The 19,651-nt window shown below is 45.0% G+C and overlaps 1 protein-coding gene across 1 annotated transcript in view; it reads left to right on the forward strand.

The window, feature by feature from the left end:
• The window catches only part of LOC120994518 (trifunctional purine biosynthetic protein adenosine-3-like), a 52,761-nt gene extending 35,214 nt beyond the window's left edge, over positions 1 to 17,547 (forward strand). Inside the window, exons 13-22 of the mRNA XM_040423154.1 lie at positions 413 to 522; positions 740 to 938; positions 1,735 to 1,986; positions 4,365 to 4,517; positions 4,906 to 5,109; positions 6,256 to 6,405; positions 6,858 to 6,988; positions 13,479 to 13,620; positions 16,406 to 16,521; positions 17,137 to 17,547. Of these exons, the coding sequence (XP_040279088.1) occupies positions 413 to 522; positions 740 to 938; positions 1,735 to 1,986; positions 4,365 to 4,517; positions 4,906 to 5,109; positions 6,256 to 6,405; positions 6,858 to 6,988; positions 13,479 to 13,620; positions 16,406 to 16,521; positions 17,137 to 17,331 (1,652 nt within the window). The 3' untranslated portion in view covers positions 17,332 to 17,547. The remainder of the gene's footprint in view (positions 1 to 412; positions 523 to 739; positions 939 to 1,734; positions 1,987 to 4,364; positions 4,518 to 4,905; positions 5,110 to 6,255; positions 6,406 to 6,857; positions 6,989 to 13,478; positions 13,621 to 16,405; positions 16,522 to 17,136) is intronic.
• The last annotated feature ends 2,104 nt before the right edge of the window (positions 17,548 to 19,651 follow it).

The raw sequence follows: 19,651 nt of genomic DNA on the forward strand, positions 1-19,651 counted from the left end.
GGTTTACATGGGTTCAGAAGGAAACTTGTCGGGGCTTAAATCTCCTCTTTAAAGGAGTTTTCCAGGAGTTTGATATTGACCTATACTGAAGATAGACCATCATCAATATTTGCTGGGGGTCTGACTACCAGCACCCGTACTGATCATGTGTTTGAGGAGAATAACGCATTCCGGTGAGGGCTCTGACCTGATTCACGGGGGTATCGGACCCCCACCACCTGATCGATCGGCCATCATTCTAGAACTAAAAGAAAACCCCTTTTGTGTCTCAAATAGACAAACAGTAATCGGGTATTCTCTAAGCATATTACTCATTTAAAAAAACAAAAAACTCCTGGACACCTCCTTTCAGCGTTGAGAGTCCCCACACCCTCTATGCAAGTGTATATAGTGATTTGGTTTCCGCCAACAGGTTGTAACGCAGAGCTCGGAGGATTTGCCGGCCTGTTTGATCTTAAAGCCGCAGGATTTATAGACCCCATACTGGTGTCTGGTGCGGACGGTGTAGGAACTAAGCTGAAAGTAAGTCGGAATATTTTTGTAGAATTTCTAAAAAGGACTTGATAAAGGTTCTAAGACTTTGCATGAATTCCGCACCCTGGGTGGATGTTGCCTTCAGTTATCTCCGCGTTCTCCAGTCTGTCTGCAGTTCTTCTCCTGCTCTGATGGGATTTAACATTGTTGTAAATTTCAGATCTAGACAGGGTCCGGCTAAAGCCAAGTACTCTTCTCTACACAGATCGCTCAGGGTTGTCACAAGCATGACACTATTGGTCAGGACCTGGTGGCGATGTGCGTCAATGACATTTTGACACAGGGAGCGGCGCCTCTGTTCTTCCTGGACTACCTTGGCTGCGGGGCCTTGGACGTGTCGGTGGCTGAATCCGTGGTTTCTGGTATTGCCAAAGCCTGTCAGATGGCCGGATGTGCCCTTCTAGGTATAGCGCTTTTTTTTATCGTTTCTTTTTTTTAAATAATATACAAAATTTGACATTATAAATAAATTGATATATAATATTATTATTTTTTTTTTTAATCGTTTATCCTAATTTTAGCCAGGTCTAGAAGCCAGTAATGGTAGCGTGCCATCCGTACATAACTTTCCCAATAGTCACTGGATACCCTTTCTCTATTCTTACAGTCAACATGTCCCCCTTCCATTATAACACCTTCACTAGTCACAGCAAGACCCCCGTAGTCACAGCAGCAACCCCTTTTCATTAATAATCACGACATGGCCGCCCCCCACATCCAGCAGGCCCCTCTAATGTCCCCTGTAGTCACAACAGCCCCACGTCACGCTAGTCTAGCCTCAACAAGCCCTCTCTTACACTTTTCTAATAGTCAAAGTAGCCTTCCCCCCCCCCCCCCAAGTAGTCACAGCAGTCTCACCTTCACTCAGACAATAGACACTGCAAGGCCTAGCCCTGTTATGTACTTGCCTTCTAAAGCCTCTTCAATGCAGACTCTGTTGGTAGGTAAACAGAAGCCTATTGCTGCCGGCTGTTACGTTATATGTAGCTTCTTACAAATGCAGCCCGGTGCAGGCAGAGCACACAGCGCTGTCATTTATATGACCCCGGCTAAGCTGTTTCCACTCGGCATATGCAACAAATTTGAAGCCGGTGGGAGTAGACTGTCTGATTTCTGGCCTTCAGTATTTTGTACTGGGGTGCTTCATGGTTGGTAAGATGTAATAGTGCTCTGTCACTGCTACCTGAGTTTATGTTTTAGGTGGAGAAACCGCAGAGATGCCGGGGATGTACGCCGCCGGGGAGTATGACCTGGCCGGCTTCGCTGTGGGCGCAGTAGAGCGAGGCTGCATGCTGCCCCTTTTGGAGAAAATCACTGCAGGTGACTTGGTTATCGGTGTCTCTTCCTCTGGGGTCCACAGCAACGGCTTCAGCTTGGTTCGGAAGATTCTTGAGAAGTCTTCTCTGGAGTTAACATCTCCAGCACCACCTGAATGTGGAAAGGGGACGTTGGGTAAGGATTGAAAGCGATACCTGGCCCTCGTAGTCTTAATTGTTGAGTGTGGCCTACTGCTTATCACATTCTTGAGAACTTTTGTACTTCAAAGGGTTTTCTGGCAGTAGAATATTGATGACTTTTACTCAGGATGGGTCATCAATAATTGTTCAGCCGTCACCATTCAGCTGTTTGAAGAGGCTGCAGCGCTCCGGTGAACACTGCGACCTCCTCACAGCATACCTAGCACAGCGCTGTACATTGTATAGTGGCTGTGCTTAGTATTGAAGCCCAGGCCTATTCACTTGAATGGGCCTGAGCTGTGCCTAGGCCATGTGACTGACTATCAATATTTTACTCCTGGAAAACCCCTCACAGAGTTCCGTCCTAGGGGCTCAATACCAGAGAAGAACTGATCAGTTTTATCCTAATGCATTCTGAATGGAGAGAAATCCGTTCAGGATGCATCAGGACGTCTTCAGTTCAGTCTTTTTGCCTTTTCAGGACGGAGAAAATACCGCAGCATAGTAACATAGTAACATAGTACATAAGGCCGAAAAAAGACATTTGTCCATCCAGTTCGGCCTGTTATCCTGCAAGTTGATCCAGAGGAAGGCAAAAAAACCCTGTGAGGTAGAAGCCAATTTTCTCCACTTTAGGGGAATAAAAAATTCCTTCCCGACTCCAATCATGCAATCAGAATAACTCCCTGGATCAACGACCCCTCTCTAGTAGCTATAGCCTGTAATATTATTAAGCTCCAGAAATACGTCCAGGCCCCTCTTGAATTCCTTTATTGTACTTACCATCACCACCTCCTCAGGCAGAGAGTTCCAGTCTCACTGCTCTTACCGTAAAGAATCCTCTTCTATGTTTGTGTACAAACCTTCTTTCCTCCAGACGCAGAGGATGTCCCCTCATCACCGTCACAGTCCTGGGGATAAATAGCTGATGGGATAGATCTCTGTACTGACCCCTGATATATTTATACATAGTAATTAGATCTCCCCTCAGTCGTCTTTTTTCTAAAGTGAATAACCCTAATTTTGATAATCTTTCAGGGTACTGTAGTTGCCCCATTCCAGTTATTACTTTAGTTGCCCTCCTCTGAACCCTCTCCAGCTCTGCTATGTCTGCCTTGTTTACAGGAGCCCAGAACTGTACACAGTACTCCATGTGTGGTCTGACTAGTGATGTGTAAAGTGGTAGGACTATGTTCCTATCACGGGAATCTATGCCCCTTCTGATGCAACCCATTATCTTGTTGGCCTTGGCAGCAGCTGCCTGACACTGGTTTTTGCTGCTTAGTTTGCTGTTTATTAAAATTCCTAGATCCTAGATCCTTTTCCATGTCAGTGTTTTACCATTTAGTATGTACGGGTGACTTGCATTTTTCCTTCCCATGTGCATAACCTTACATTTGTCAGTGTTAAACCTCATCTGCCACTTATCTGCCCAGGCCTCCAATCTATCCAGATCCCTCTGTAGTATATATATATATATATATATATATATACAGTATACTGTCCTCTGTAGTATATATATATACAGTATACTGTCCTCATCAGTGTAAATTACTTTACACAGTTTAGTGTCATCTGCGAAAATTGATATTTTACTGTGCAAGCCTTCTACAAGATCATTAATAAATATATTGAAGAGAATAGGGCCCAAGACTGACCCCTGAGGTACCCCACAAGTGACAGTGACCCAATTAATAACCACCCTCTGTTTTCTATCACTCAGCCAGTTACTTACCCACATACAGATGTTTTCTCCCAGTCCGAGCATTCTCATTTTATATACTAACCTTTTATGTGGTACAGTGTCAAATGCTTTGGAGAAGTCCAGATATACGACATCCATTGATTCGCCGCTGTCAAGTCTAGAACTTACCTCCTCATAGAAACTGATTAAATTAGCATGCTGCGGTTTTATCTCCGTCCAAAATTCCGGAACACTTGCCGGAATGCCGAATCCGGCATTAATTTACATTGAAATGTATAAGTGCCGGATCTATCTTTCCGGTCCGCGCTTGCGCAGACCTTGTAAAAATGTGAAAATTTTTTGAAACTGATCCGTTTGTCCGTATGACAAACGGAGAGACGGATCCGTTCTTGCAATGCATTTGTGAGATGGATCCGCATTTGTGAGATGTGCCCGATCACTCTGCCGCAAGTGTGAAAGTAGCCTTACTTTGAGACATTTTACGCCAGAACTGTGGGACAATTATGGTGCAAAATGGCGCATCTTGGACCCTGCCCCTTGTTGAAATGCTGCTGTATTATCTCCATCCAAAATTCCGGAATGCCGGATACGGCGACTGAACTGCCTGCCAGAATCCGGCGACGCTAGTGTGAAAGTACCCTAATTCTTTGGATTTGCTTGTCTTTCAGGGGAACTTTTATTGACTCCTACTAAGATTTACAGCAAGACCCTCCTGCCCATCCTGAAGTCTGGCCACGTGAAGGCGTATGCTCACATCACAGGGGGTGGTCTACTGGAGAACATTCCCAGGGTCCTGCCCTCATCACTGGGAGTCACTTTAGGTACGACTGTGTACACATTGCCAGTATACATGTACTGGTTGCGTGGTAATGTTAATTCTGTGGCGAGAGGGGAGCGGCTGCTGGATAACCTCATAGAATCGAGCACAAGAAAAGCAAACTCTTAGGGCTCCGTGTGTGAGCCTGATCCTCCGTTCTGGACACAGCGCTGATCACTCCCTGATGGGGCCGGCACCAGTACCTAATATTGCACAACTTTTTGGGGTAATGTTCTTTCTGTCTGAGGGGAACCCATGTCAAATGTATTACCCTATGGAGGATTTCTGTTTCCTTGCCTTCTCTGCTTAAGCAAAATATAATCCGTGTGTAAGTGGCTGCTGCTGTCGCCTGCCCTGAATAACCAAGCCGATGCACAATTATTATATTTCAGATGCCCATTGCTGGAAAATACCAGGGATAATCTCTTGGCTTCACAAGGAGGGTGGTCTGTCGGAGGAGGAGATGAGCCGCACATTTAACTGTGGTATCGGAGCTGTGCTTGTCGTGGAGAAGACATTTGCGGAAGACGTCTTGAAGGACATCCAGGCTGTTGAAGATGCGTGGCTCATTGGAGAAGTAATCCTACACCCAGCGGGTCAGACTATAGACTATTCAACCTACATTGACTTAGGCGACTCAAAACTGGGGGGCAGCCAGGAGTAAGGAGAGTGGCTTTCAGTGCAACGAGGTGTAACGATGATGCCCTCGTTGCACCGAGCCGTTAATTTGCACATGAGAAGAAGAAGAATTTCTGCAGAATGCCGGCAACAATCAGGAGGGGTTCAAGAACATTTTTCTCTGGACCAGCACACACACACAATTCTCTATAAAACTTTTGATATGTCATAGATCCTATATCAAAAATTTTGATCGGTGAAGGTTTCAGTGATGAGATTCCCACCGATCGCTAGAATGAGGAGAGAGAAGTGCTTGCATATCATCAGTTTAAAGAGGACCTTTCATTGATAATACCTTTCTTTGCCGGGTACCCCCCACTGATGCTGCCACCCTGCCTGTTTTTTTTAAATATCGCTCCTACGCCCCGCTGTGCCCCCCTGCGGTTTTCCGGCCCAGTATGTTAATACCGAGCATCGGTACAGGGAGGAGGAGATGCCAGGGTCTCTCATTGGGCGTCTCCTTCTACCTGGCTGTGCCGCGATCCAATAGCAGCGGAGAGCGTCACCGCCAAGGAGATGGTGAGCATTGTTTTTTTTTTTCTCCCTGGCTGTGACGCTCTCCGCTCTGATTGGATCGCGACACAGCGGGGCGTACAAGCAATGTTTAAAAAAAAAACAGGCAGGGTGGCAGCTTCAGTGGGGGGTACCCGGCAAAGAAAGGTATTTAATTGAACTAAAAAAAAAAATGAATGAAAGGTCCCCTTAATAGACGTCTATGGGTATGTTTCGATTCCATCGTCTACAGTGAGGAGAGAGAGTGCCATATGCAAATTCTGCTCTTGTCTCTTCTAGGGATTGGTGGGAGTCTCGGCACTCGGACCCCCAACGATCAGAACTTTTGATGTCTGACATCAAAAGTTTTTTGTAAATTCTGTGACACTTTAAGATTTTCTAAAGGTTAGCAGGGTTATTATCATCACCAATATTATCGGCAGATAAAGTAATTGATAATTTGAAGGAATTGACTATTGCTTCAAAATGTAATATTTATTTTTTTCGTGAGATGTATGTAGGCTTGGTAATAGCATAATTGGACACCATAGTAATTTCTCGCCTTCCTGCAGGCTCAGAAAGTGTGGACATCAAGAATCTGACGGCTGCTCTGAACGAGACAGTGGCACAACCACAGAAATATTTGTCCGCATCAGTCTGTGATGGGGAACGTCCTGCTGTAGAGGGGAAAGTGAGAGTGGCAGTTCTCATTTCTGGGACAGGTAAGAACTTACAAATGGTGTTCTCTAAGAGCTCTAGAAAAGATCATTATACTCCAGAGCTGTGCCCACAATTCAACTGGCGGAGTAACTGTACATACGTTACTTATCTTGTACTGATCCCTAGTTATATTTTTATACTTCAGAGCTGCGCTCACTATTCTGCTGGTGGAGTCACTGTGCACATATATTACTTATCCTGTACTGATCCTGAGTTACATCCTGTATTATACTCCAGAGCTGCACTCACTATTCTGCTGGTGCAGTCACTGTGTACATACATTACTTATCCTGTACTGATCCTGAGTTACATCCTGTAGGAGTCAGGATCGCTTAGAATAAGTCTGCAGAGAACATCATTTATCAGTGTGGTTTCCATGTGTGACATCAGTCAGTGTTCCATGGTCCATTATTTTGAGCCGTGCAGCATTAATCTACTCTCCATCCTTCCTTAGGTACAAATCTCGATGCGTTAATAAGAAGCACCAGGTTTCCTGGCAGTGCTGCTTACATTGCTCTGGTAATCTCCAACAAAGCCAATGTGGGAGGCCTGCAGAAGGCTGAAGCTGCCGGGATTCCAACCAGGGTGGGTCCTTTCTTATTTCTTGTGTGTGGTGTCTTTTACACATGTTTACTTCCTTAGCGCCCCATGCACGCAACACATCCGTTTTGCGGTCTGCAAACCATGGATCTGTTAAATGCACACTATTATGCGGTCCATGTTGCATCCACATTTTTGGCGCACCCATCAACTTCAGTGGGTCTGCGGTCCTCATTTTGCAAAATATAGGACATGTTTTGTTTTTTTTGCGTAACAGACATAGGATGTGGAATGCACACTGATCATACATATATATATATGACTATGTCCGAATGCAATGCGGACCAAGCAATGGGCAGATTAAATACAGACGGCATATGGACCATATCTGTATTTTCCCCGGCGCCTCCACAACGGCACTCCAGGAGGGTGTCCCCGCCTCCCCAGGACAGGAAACAACGTAGAAGCTTAAGTTTAAAAGGCCCCCTCCCCTTACCTGCTTCAGTTTTGTTGTTTCCTGTCCTCGGGATCGCGTGGAAGCCGCTCCTGCTACGGTGGGAGGTAAATCGCACGGCCTGGAGGATTCCCCTGTCTGGGAGGGCCGTGCAGAGGTGGGGGTATCGGACTGCCCTGTACCTTAGGCATAAGTCCGTCTATGAAGGCAGCCACGGGCCTCCGTTCCTTCTGTTCGGAAGGGACGAGGGATAAAGTGCGCATGCGCACGCACAGGCGGAAGTGAGCTCGCCAGTCCTCGGCGTCACTTCCGGTGACGTCAGAGGACTGGCGGATATAGAGCGGGGAAGCGAGGAGTCGGCGTCCTGCTTCACCTGCTGTCATGTCGACTCCCGTGGAAGCTCCTGAGACTCGCAAACCTGTGGATCCTGCCGCCCAGAGCCCGGGCCACGATACCAGCACCAGAAGATCTGGGGACTCTTTCTCTAAAAAAAGATGTGCTGTGTGTAAAAAATCCCTACCCTCCAAAACAAAAAATCACTATGTCCTAAATGTACGGACAAGATAGTGTCGGATGAATCGCCCTCTCTTCTGGAATCCATCCGGAGTATGATTAAAGAGGAGGTGAATTCAGCAATTGTTGCTAGACTCCCTCCGTGCTCTCCTCAGCCCTCCACCTCGCAAAAATCCCAGGTGTCGCATCAGCCTGAGCCTGACTCCGAAGAGGGTGAGGTAGCGTCTCTTGAGGAATCCGGATCCTCTGAGGAGGAATCAGGGAAACCCCTCTGTAGCCCAGAAGAGACCGAGAGGTTATTAAGGACCATCAGGGCCACAAAAATTGAAAATTGAAGAGACCATGGAGCCTCAGTCCGTGCAGGACAAGATGTTCCAGGGACTGGGAGAAAAAAAGAGAAAAGTTTTTCCCGTCCATAATAATATCAAAACATTAATTAAAAAGGAATGGAAGGATCCGGAGAAAAATAATTTAATACCGGTCTCCTTTAAGAGGAAATACCCATTCCTGGAAGAGGATTCAGTCCTATGGGATAAAACACCTAGAATTGATGCGCCGGTCGCCAGGATTTCCAAAAAGACGTGTCTCCCCTTTGAAGACATGGGCCTGCTTAAGGACCCCATGGATAAAAAGTGTGAGGGACTTTTAAAACGTACCTGGGAGACAAACACAGCCATGCTCAGGCCCAGTATAGCAGCTACCTGCACTTCAAGATCCCTATCTATATGGCTAGACCAATTGGAAGAACACCTGGCTGTGGGAACTTCTAGGGAAGAAATCCTAGCTTCAATTCCTACCCTTAAACAGGCGTGTAATTTTCTGTCAGACGCGTCAGCGGATCTGGTGAAACTATCTGCTAGATCCGCGGCCCTCTCCAATTCCACAAGAAGAGCTGTGTGGCTTAGATCTTGGACGGGGGACGCTAGCTCTAAAAGTAGGCTATGCGCCATTCCGTGTGAGGGAGATAAGCTTTTTGGTTCTGTTCTGGAGGACATTTTAGAGAAAGCGTCTGACAAAAAGAAAGGGTTTCCAGCAGAATCAAAATTCTACCAACAACGTCGGTCCTTTCGTAGCCAAAGGGGCAATAAAACAGACCAAAAGAGAAGAGGGAACACTAATAGATGGCAATCCTCCAGGGGGAGAGGTAGAGGTTTTCTTTTTAACCCCGAGTCCACCTCTAAGGCCAGTCAATGACGCCAGGCATCAAGTAGGGGGCAGGTTAAGGAAGTTTACCTCAGCTTGGGAGAAGATCTCGTCCGCCCCTTGGATTATAAACACCATATCCATGGGGTACAAGCTAGAATTCAATACCCCCCTCCCCCCCCCCCCCCCAGAGCATTTCTTCATCAACAGGCCTGTAAAAAAAAAACAGAAAGCCAACGAGCCTTAGAGTCGGAGATATCATCTCTCTTACAAAAAGAAGTCATTGTTCCAGTCCCAGAAGGTCAGGAGAGGCAGGGGTTTTATTCCCCCATATTCCTTATCCAAAAGCCCAACAAGTCCTTCAGGTTGATAATCAATTTAAAAAAACTGAACAAACATATGGCCTACAAAAAATTCAGAATGGAGTCGATCAGATCCACAGTAAATCTCCTACCCAAAGATTGTTACATGGTAACTATAGACCTTGTGGATGTATACTACCATGTGCCCATACACAGAGCCTACCAAAAATACCTCAGAATAGCCCTTCTTCTAGGAGATCGGGAGTTTCACTTCCAGTTTCAGGCCCTGCCCTTTGGGATATCATCCGCCCCGAGAATTTTCTCAAAAATCATGGCCGAAGTGACAGGGTTCCTACACCTTCAAGGTATCCTGGTAGTCCCATATCTAGACGACCTCCTGGTAGCGGGCTCATCTCTTCAGGTTCTTCGGGACCATTTACGGCTGGTGCAGGAGAAACTGACCGAGCTAGGCTGGCTAATAAATATTCAAAAATCCGACTTAGTTCCCAGTCAACTAAAAAAAATTCTAGGGATACTGTTAGACTCTCACAATCTCATGTCCTTCCTACCTCTAGAAAAACAGATAAATATAGGTCAAAAAGTCTCCAATATTGCAAAGCAAAAAAAGTAACCATAAGAGACATCATGAGTCTGTTAGGTCATCTAACATCCACTATTCCCGCAGTACGATGGGCACAACATCACACGAGAATCTTGCAAAAGTTCCTCCTAGAAACCTGGGACGGAGAACAAGGCTCTCTAAACAGGAAGGTAGAAATTCCACTAAAGGTAAAAATATCTCTCCTATGGTGGAAAATAAAAAGGAACCTCCAAAAAGGAGTCTTTTGGCGACCGATAAACCAAATTATTATAACTACCGACGCCAGCAGCCGAGGCTGGGGTGCCCATACAGGGAATCCTCTAATCCAAGGTTCCTGGAGTCCAGAGATGTCAGCAGCCTCTTCAAACGTAAGAGAACTATCGGCAGTATGGGAAGCGCTAACACATCTTCCGGGCGTAAAAACCCGTCATGTAAAGATACTGTCCGACAATGCTACTACCGTAGCCTACCTGAACCGACAAGGGGGTACCAGGAGCAAAAAGCTACAGGAATTGACAGGAGAAATTTTCAGCTGGGCAGAGAAGAATATAAATTCCCTCATATCAGTCCATCTAAAAGGAGAGGAAAACGAAATAGCAGACTATCTCAGCAGAGAAGCTCTAAAAGGGGGAGAGTGGTCTCTAGATCCCAGCATGTTCAGGCAAATAACACTCAAATGGGGACAACCAAAAGTAGATCTCTTCGCAAACCACAGAAACAGACAGCTCGAGTTATTCGGTTCCCTCTCCAACAGGGACCACCCACTGATGGTGGACGCCCTGTCTTGTCCATGGCCAAAAGATCTCCTGTACGCTTTTCCCCCGTACAACATAATTCCAAAAGTGCTAATGAAAATAATAGAAGAGAAAGCACAACTAATATTTATCGCTCCCTTTTGGCCCAAAAGGTCCTGGTTTCCCCTCCTCTACAATCTGTCGGCAGGTCAATACTGGTCTCTCCCATCATATCTGGGGCTACTACGGCAGGGGCCGGTACTTCATCCAGAGGTAGCAAACCTCCACTTAACAGCTTGGAAAGTGAACGGGTCCACTTACAGCAAAGGGGTCTATCAGATTCTGTAATATCTACCTTACTGTGCAGTAAAAAGGCCTCTACCTCTCAAATCTATAAGAGAACTTGGGAAACCTTCCTAAAGTTTGCAGGAGATAAAATATACTACAATCAGGAGACAAATATTCCACTCATACTGGACTTTTTACAAGCAGGCCTAGATAAGGGCCTCAGACCCAACACTATAAAAGTACAAGTCTCAGCATTAAGTAGCTTCCTTGATGTAAAATTGGCAGACCTTCCATTAATAAAGAGGTTCATAAAAGGAGCATTCAGAAAATGCCCATTCATTCATTCAACCATTCCCCCATGGGATTTGAACCTGGTGCTAGAAGTCCTAATGGAGGCCCCCTTCGAACCGTTGGAAGAGATCTCACTTAAACTTCTGTCCTTAAAGACTACCTTTCTGTTGGCCATAACATCAGCCAAGAGAGTAGGTGAGATCCAGGCATTCTCCTGTAAAGCACCTTATCTTACAATCCTAGAAGACCGAATTATTCTTAAACATACCCCAATGTTTCTACCTAAAGTGGCCTCGAGGTTCCACCGCCAACAGGAGGTGTCACTTCCATCCTTTTGTGAGAATCCAACCTCAGACCTAGAAAGGAAATTCCATAACCTGGATGTCAGGAGATGTCTACTAACGTACCTGGAAATCTCAGCGATATTCAGGAAATCGGACCATCTCCTCCTTCAATATCAAGGGCAGCGCAAAGGATCAGCAGCAAGCAAAAGCACTATATCCAGATGGATCCGGAACACCATCGAATTTTGCTATCTACAGAGGAACTTGACCCCTCCTGAGGGGATAAAAGCACACTCTACCAGAGCTGTGTCTGCCTCATGGGCGGAAAACGCCTCGGCCTCAGTAGACCAAATATGTACAGCGGCTACATGGAAAAATCCAAATACTTTCTTTAAACATTATAAGTTAGATATACTCAGAAGTCATGAGTTATCATATGGCAGAAAAGTTTTATCTGCAGTAGTCCCACCCTAAAGTTCTTTTCTCTATTAATCCTCCTGGAGTGCTGTTGTGGAGGCGCCGGGGAAAAGAGACGATTACTCTTACCGGTAATTGGATTTTCCAATAGCCTCCACAACGGCACTGGATTCCCTACCCAAGTGGTATAAATTATGTGGAATGTTATGTTACTCATGTTATGTTGTCATTGTATCAATACAGTTTTTGCACCAACTAACTAACCGAGTCCTATCTCATTAACTGAAGCAGGTAAGGGGAGGGGGCCTTTTAAACTTAAGCTTCTACGTTGTTTCCTGTCCTGGGGAGGCAGGGACACCCTCCTGGAGTGCTGGAGTGCCGTTGTGGAGGCTATTGGAAAATCCAATTACCGGTAAGAGTAATCGTCTCTTTTGCGGACCTCAAAACGGATAGGGTAATGTGTATGAGGCCTTAAAGGGATTTTCCCATCTCAGACAATGAGGGCATATCGCTAGGATAGGCCACCATTGTCTGATAGGTGCGGGTCCCACCTCTGGGACCCGCAGCCGCCCTCCATTCATTGCTATGGGGCCGCCGAAAGTAGCTAAGCGCTGGCTCGGCAATTTCCGTCGGTCCCATAGAAATGAAGTGATGGTGATGGCCGATCCGGGGTCCTCCTGCCACCACCTTCCCCGCTCAGTTCTCGGTGTAGGTGCGGGTCCCAGAGGACAATGGAGGCATATTCTAGCGATATGCCCCCATTATCTCAGATGGGAATACCCCTTTACTGGATGTCATGAATTTACATCATTTACATCATGCCGTCCAAGCTGTGCTTGCACAGTCCCCAGCCGGAAGGTGTGTTTGACACCTAGGTTCCTGCTGCACTCCGATAACACCTTGAATACATAACATTCACAGCCTCTGATGAGAATAGACAGAGGGAGTGAGCCAGTGTCGGACTGGGGTACCTAGGGCCCACCTGTAAAATTTATTTTGGGGACCCACCGTATGGATACATTCAAATATAATAAATCATCTAACAAGTTTTTTATATGAACATAGGCTGGTTGAGGTGCTGTACATAGAATATATGTATGTAGTGCAGTAAGTCTACTGTGTTATGTGCCACTTGTGCAGGGGGTGGGAGACTAGGGGCCCACCTTGCTTGGGGGCCCATCGGGGGATTCCCCTGTGGGCCAGTCCAAGCCAGGAGTGAGCTCCTTTTTGTGCGCCCAGCTGTCAATCTGTGCAGCCCCATTATGGAGACCACCTAACAAAGGTCTCCAGGGCTCGCCTGAGGCAGGGCCTAATAGGTGCCTGTCAGTCTCTTTCTGGCAATTATGCATTTCAGTACTTTATGGTCTCCTCTGGGATGTATTACCATCACGCGGAGAAGGAAATATAGTCTTGCGCATGCGTCCTGATCATGCACGTTAGACGGAAAGCTCCATGTATGGCCTCATGGTACAACCAGAGAGCGTCATATGCCAACCTTCCCATTGCAGGTGATTGACCACAGACAGTACAGCAGCCGGGAGGAGTTTGATAATGCTGTCGACAAAGTCCTTGAGGAGTTCTCCATCGAGCTTGTATGTTTGGCCGGCTTCATGAGAATTTTATCTAGTCCCTTTGTCAGGAAGTGGAATGGTAAGTGCACATTTATATCTGCAGCCCAACGCAGAACGATACGAGTATGAAATCTACTCGCGTGCAAAGATGCCTTGTTGCTCATAGCGGCTAATCCGAGACCTTCTTTAATTTTTCCAGTTGTGCAAGGACTTAAAGGGAACCTGTCATCAACTTTATGCTAACCTCACTGAGGGCAGCATAAAATTGTGACAGAAATGCTGATGTCAGCGGTGTGTCACACATCAGCTAAAGGTAAGTGGTTGCCGAGAACCAGCATCATAATCATTGCAGCCCAGGCCTTGAAAAGAGTCAAATCTACCTGAGAAGAGTCCTGGTTATTCCTAATCTCCTGCTCTCCCAGACCATCTGCTGATGATTGGCAGTTGTCTCCTAGAGAGAAAGGGAGAAAACTAGGTAGAAGACGGTCAGTCATCAGCAGGAGAGCAGGAATTCATGAATAACCAGGACTCTTCTCAGGTGGCCGGGACTCTTCTCCAGGCCCAGTCTGCAAGGATTGTGATGTTGGTTCTCGGCAACCACTTACTTTTAACTTATAAATGACAGACCGCCGAAATCATCTCACCTGTCTCTACTTTATTCTGCTGTTAACATGGTTCTGCACTTGTGGTCCGCTGCTAATGGCAATCCCTAGCAAAAATGCATACAATGGAGGATGCCTGCAGCGGACCACAAGTACCACAATGGACATCCTACACAGAATAGCAAATGTGTGGATGTAATAAACAGTAAAAATAATATAACAATAACAAAGACAGGTGCACCCTGCGGTCTTTATAACCCTCATATTGGTGTAAAATTGAGAGATTAGCCAACATATCCTACTTGGAGGACATGTGCAGCCAGCCAGAACCGCAGGGGCAACATGTGAGGTGCACGGTGGGCCGATGAGGGGCCAAATAACAACACAGTTCATCGGTTTACTCACGGTTAGCAGATAGCCTCCCTGGGCTGGCAGCACAGTGTTGAGGTGGACAGCACGAAATCCTCCGGGGCACACTCTGTGGTAGGAAGCATCAGCCAAGATAGAGGTTGAGGTGCCCTTGGTGTCGGGGGTGCTTAGGGTGCTTGTTGCGGCTGAGTCCCTTGATGGTTTTTGTCGTGACGCCAGTACCGTTAATGGTGGTACAACCAGTGGTAAGAATGTAGTAGACAGTGGTAGGATACAACTCACAACTTTTACTGATGTTGGTTCCAGTTGCAGCATGTACATCAGATAGAATACAGTCTTTTGCAGTTAAAAGGAATCCTGTTGATCCACTGTTAATAGGTTTGGCTGGGTTTAGCTTGGCTTCAAGGTCCCTTTTGAACCAGTGTAATTTGGTGAGGTTGCCTGTAATGCTTATTTGGTATGCTTAGTCCTTTTGTCTCTGTATCTTCCAAGCCCTTAAACAGGTAGCTAGTCTGTATTCTTCAAAGTATGGTGAGGCTGCCTGTAGCTAGATTGTCCTCTACCATGTGCAAAGGTGCCCATTAAGCCTTTAGTAATGGCTGTTATCACCGATGTCTCTCCTTAGCTTGGTTAACTTCTTCCAGGGACGAAAACGCTATCCTCTGGTTGTAGGTTCTGGGATCTAAGAAGGTCACAGGAGGTAAACGCTCTCCTGCGCCTCATACCTTGGCTCTACCTCATTTCTGCATTTAGCTTCACCCACTGATCTGTGGTGTGTAGCCTCAGAGTAACCACTGACTCTGTCCTCTCATCTCTTCACTGGTCTCCTACTTTACTTCTCTCCTTCTCCACTACACTAAGCCTGACCTAAGTATATATATGACCTAAGTGCTATCCCCATCTAGTGGTGGGATGTATAAATTACACCAGACCAGCCTATGAACAGGGATACAACAGGTGTTGTAATACAAAATGACATGCAGTAGGATAATATTGTTTTACAGTAATTTTGCAGTTCCCACGTGTCCTGAGTGGGACGCTGCACATGTCTGAGCCCGAGCACCACATCAAGGTTTCTCAAGTAGCTCAGGACCGAACGGTCCCATGCTGGAGGTTACTGGAAGATTGCTGTGAGTCGGACCTTGCGCTCCTGTAATTCGCCCACTGGCTTCTGGTATTGCCCACACGGCCCAGGTAGGTTTAGCGTTAGGTCCCGAGCTACTTGAGAAACCTTGGCGCGGTGCTCGGGCTCAGACATGTCCTCCAAGTTGGATATGTTGGCTAATCTCTCAATTTTACACCAGTATGAGGGTTAGTAAGACCGCAGAGTGCACCTGTCTTTGTTATTGGTATATTATTTTTGCTGTTAGTATGGGCAGCATAAAGTTGATGACCGGTTCCCTTTAAAAGGGTGGCATGTTGCTAAGATATGCCATCATTGTTAGATAGGTGTGGGTCCCACCTCTAGGTCCTGCTCCTATTTTCAGAATGGAGCCTCTGAAGTAAAGGAGACCACGCCACACGTGCAGCCATTCACCGCTACATCACAATGGACCATGGATTTTAAAGGGGTCCTCTCACTTCAGCAAATGGCATTTATCATGTAGAGAAAGTTAATACAAGGCACTTACTAATGTATTGTGATTGTCCATATTGCTTGGAAACAAGCAGCATATAATGTGATGGAAAATTGAATCCAGCCAGCAAAGGAGGCAATATGGACAATCACAATACATTAGTAAGTGCCTGGTATTAACTTTCTCTACATGATAAATAACCATTTGCTGAAGTGACACTCATTGTCCAGATTATTTTTTATTTTTTTTTCTTGAACTGCAAAGGCAGCGGCCATAATGGTACAGGGCAATGACATTCTCTTCATTTTCTTGATAGGAAAGATCCTGAATATCCACCCGTCTCTACTTCCGTCGTTTAAAGGAGCACACGCACATAAGCTGGTGTTGGAGGCTGGAGTGAGAGTCTCCGGTTGCACGGTGCATTTTGTGGCCGTAAGTTTATTGAAAAGCTTTAATCAGGTAGTTTTTAGTGGTAAAAATCTTGACTTTTCTCTGAACTAAGGGCACCGTTTTCTAAAATCACACTTGCCTGGTCCTCTTGCATATGCCACTCCAGCTGCATTCTACTGTGCTGAGGTTCTGGGCCGCAGTGGTCAAGACCTGTACAGGAAATAACTTTTCAAGAGGAGCCCTCTTGACATGTATGCTTTATTTATTTTGTTCCTCTGGTATTCCTCGTGGAAATGTATGAATAAATTAACAAGTCGATAGATTATGTCGATAGATTATGTCCCGACACAGTCTGGCACCACTAATTGGACAGTATCAGACTGTGTAGGCCCACATCTTTTCGACAAGGGGAATACTAACCACACGTGCCTCCGTTTATTCATATATTTCCAGGAGGAATGACAGAGGAACTGCGCAGTGCAAAGTTATAATAAAAGATGTTTCAGAATTTTTATTTTATGGGGAATACAAATATTTTCTAAAACGGACATGTCAGGAGAAGCGGGCAGGTTTCCCGTTTTTCAAGATTTGGCTCGGTCGTGGTGCTCCGAGCCCTTTCAGCAATGATGGATTATATTATTCCTGTATTTGTTGTAGGAGGAAGTTGATGCTGGGGCTATCATCTGTCAAATGCCTGTCCCTGTGAAGTTTGGTGACACTTTGGACACCTTATCTGACAGGGTCAAGGAGGCTGAACACCGAGCCTTTCCAGAAGCCTTGCAGCTTGTGGCGAGTGGAGTAGCAAAGCTGGGAGAAGATGGCAAGATCTGCTGGAGCAACCAGCAAATATAATGTCTGCAGAGTCATTTCCTGATATATCTTCATATTTTTCCTGATACAGAGCTACCATTCACCTGTCTGTAGATTTAAACTAATAAGCTGACTGCTTGCAGTCGCCACTAGAGGGAGCTGACTGCATACATTGAAGTCAATAATAAAACCGCATGCGGTTAGCTCCCTCTAGTGGTGGCTGCAGGCAGTCAGATTGTTATGTTTTTAATCTATGTGTATGCGCCGGATATGGATCTGTAACTGGTAAAAAGATGAATTAAGAAATAAATCGACACAAAAAACTTGGACCAAATATGAGAAGATGCTAAAAGATAATGATTACATTTCTGAAGCTCTCTGCAGTACCAAAGGGGAGTGGGCATTTTGTAAAACCCTTTTCTTTCTAGTTATCATTAGTGGTCCAAAATCAGAAACTTTGATATCTGAATAGTTCACATTGGTAATGACCTTGTAAAAAATATATTTGACTAGATTTCTCCTTAAAGGGGTTCTCCCATTACACAGGATAGGGGTGAAGTGTCAGATGGGCGGGGATACAACAGATAGGGCCGTGCCGTTCACGACAACGGGAGCACGGATAGCCTAGGTCCCCTGTTTTCATGATCACCGGAGCGCCTGCGGATAGGAAATAAGTTGTCATAATGAGACAACCCCTTTGACCCCGTAAAGGGTCACTCCCATCTCAGCCTTTCATGGTCTAGATTGAAAAAAAACCTTGTGAGCGGAGGCCAGGGGGTGCTGGAGTTATGGAAACGACGTAGCACAGCCTGCTCAGCTGTTTATATAACTCTGGCCACTCCTGGCAGCTGCTTACAAGGTTTATTCCAATCTCTGCCATGAAAGGCTGAGATGAGAGTCATCCTTTAAAGGCCAAGTCAGCTTTATTTTTATTTATTTTTTCAATTTTCATGTAGCTGTATGAGGCTTTGCTCTTTTTGCAGGAAAAGTCATACATTGCGCACATTACTCTTCAGGTTATACATTTTTATTTTAGAAAAAATTATTCTGCTGCAGTTTCCGCCCCCTGGAATACCCCTTTAATACATAATACTGTAAAGCTTCATGCTATAATAATGTGCAGGTGGTTATGATACCAAATGTGTGTATATTTTTCAATGTTTTGAGACTTGGGTTTAATAAACTTTATTTGTTGTAAAAAAAAAAAAAAAAGTTTTTCGGTATTTTTTTTTCCATCGGGAAGTATATTTTTTTTATATATAATTCTTTTATTTATTTCATAAGTACTATACCATTGAAATTTAAATACAAAACCCTGTCCTTCTGTCAGCACAAATGTTAAGATCTCCTATGTAGATAGATCATCCAGTGTCAGTTTACTGCTGCTGTGAGGGGAAATGTTATCTGCAAAGTAATCCTCCTTTCATCTCTCCATCGGGATGCCCACATAAGAGCATTGATTAATATAATGTGAGACCAGCCACATGTCTGGGATAAGGGAGCGCCCCCACACCTCCCTGGTCTCACTGCTGGTCTGACAGAGTGTTAAGACAACAAATTCAAAGAGGGAGTTAAAGACTCTGAACTAGTGACTTGAAAAATTAACTCTTTTTTTTTCAGATAAAAAAACGACGTATAGGTTATTAACAGTATGATATAAAATGGTGCAAGTGTCTCTAACATTACTGTTTTTGTTAAAGTTCTGTTTTTTTTAAATTTTTAATTCTATTGTTTTGTCATACTGTATGTCTATATGCCAGTACATTAGATTTTGTATTGATGGGGCATACTGAAGAATGATTGCCTGCGTACTAACGGAGAATATGGTCAGACAGCCCTGCTGGTCTCGAGTGGACCCTGGCCCATGGTAGGTAGAAATTCTCTGTGATTCAATAGAAGTAGTTCTTCCTCACTCTCCCTTTGAATCCTGGATCAGTGTTGACCATGGCAATCAAAGGGTTACACAGCAGAGATCAGTAGTGATGAGCGGCATGGGTCATATTCGATTTCGCGATATTTCGCAAATATTTTGTTGAATATTTGTCAAATATTCGCAAATTCGAATATTCGTTATATTCTATGATTTTTTTTACTCAAAATCAGCAAGGTAATGATCGTGTAATATGTGAATTTTTATTGCGAATTTTTCAACTATTAAACAAAGAAGATTATAGCACTATATTAGCTAAATTGCTCTATTCGTTTTTTGTTTTTTTTTGAATATTCACTATATTGCTATAACTTCGTTTTTTCGAATATTCGTAATATTCTAAAACAAGAATATATAGCAATATAGCGAATATTCGAAAAAAACAAATATAGAGCAATTTAGCTAATAGTGCTATAATCTTTTTTTTTTATA

Source organism: Bufo bufo, chromosome 3, assembly GCF_905171765.1.
Source record: "Bufo bufo chromosome 3, aBufBuf1.1, whole genome shotgun sequence".
In the NCBI taxonomy this organism is placed as follows: Eukaryota; Metazoa; Chordata; class Amphibia; order Anura; family Bufonidae; genus Bufo; species Bufo bufo.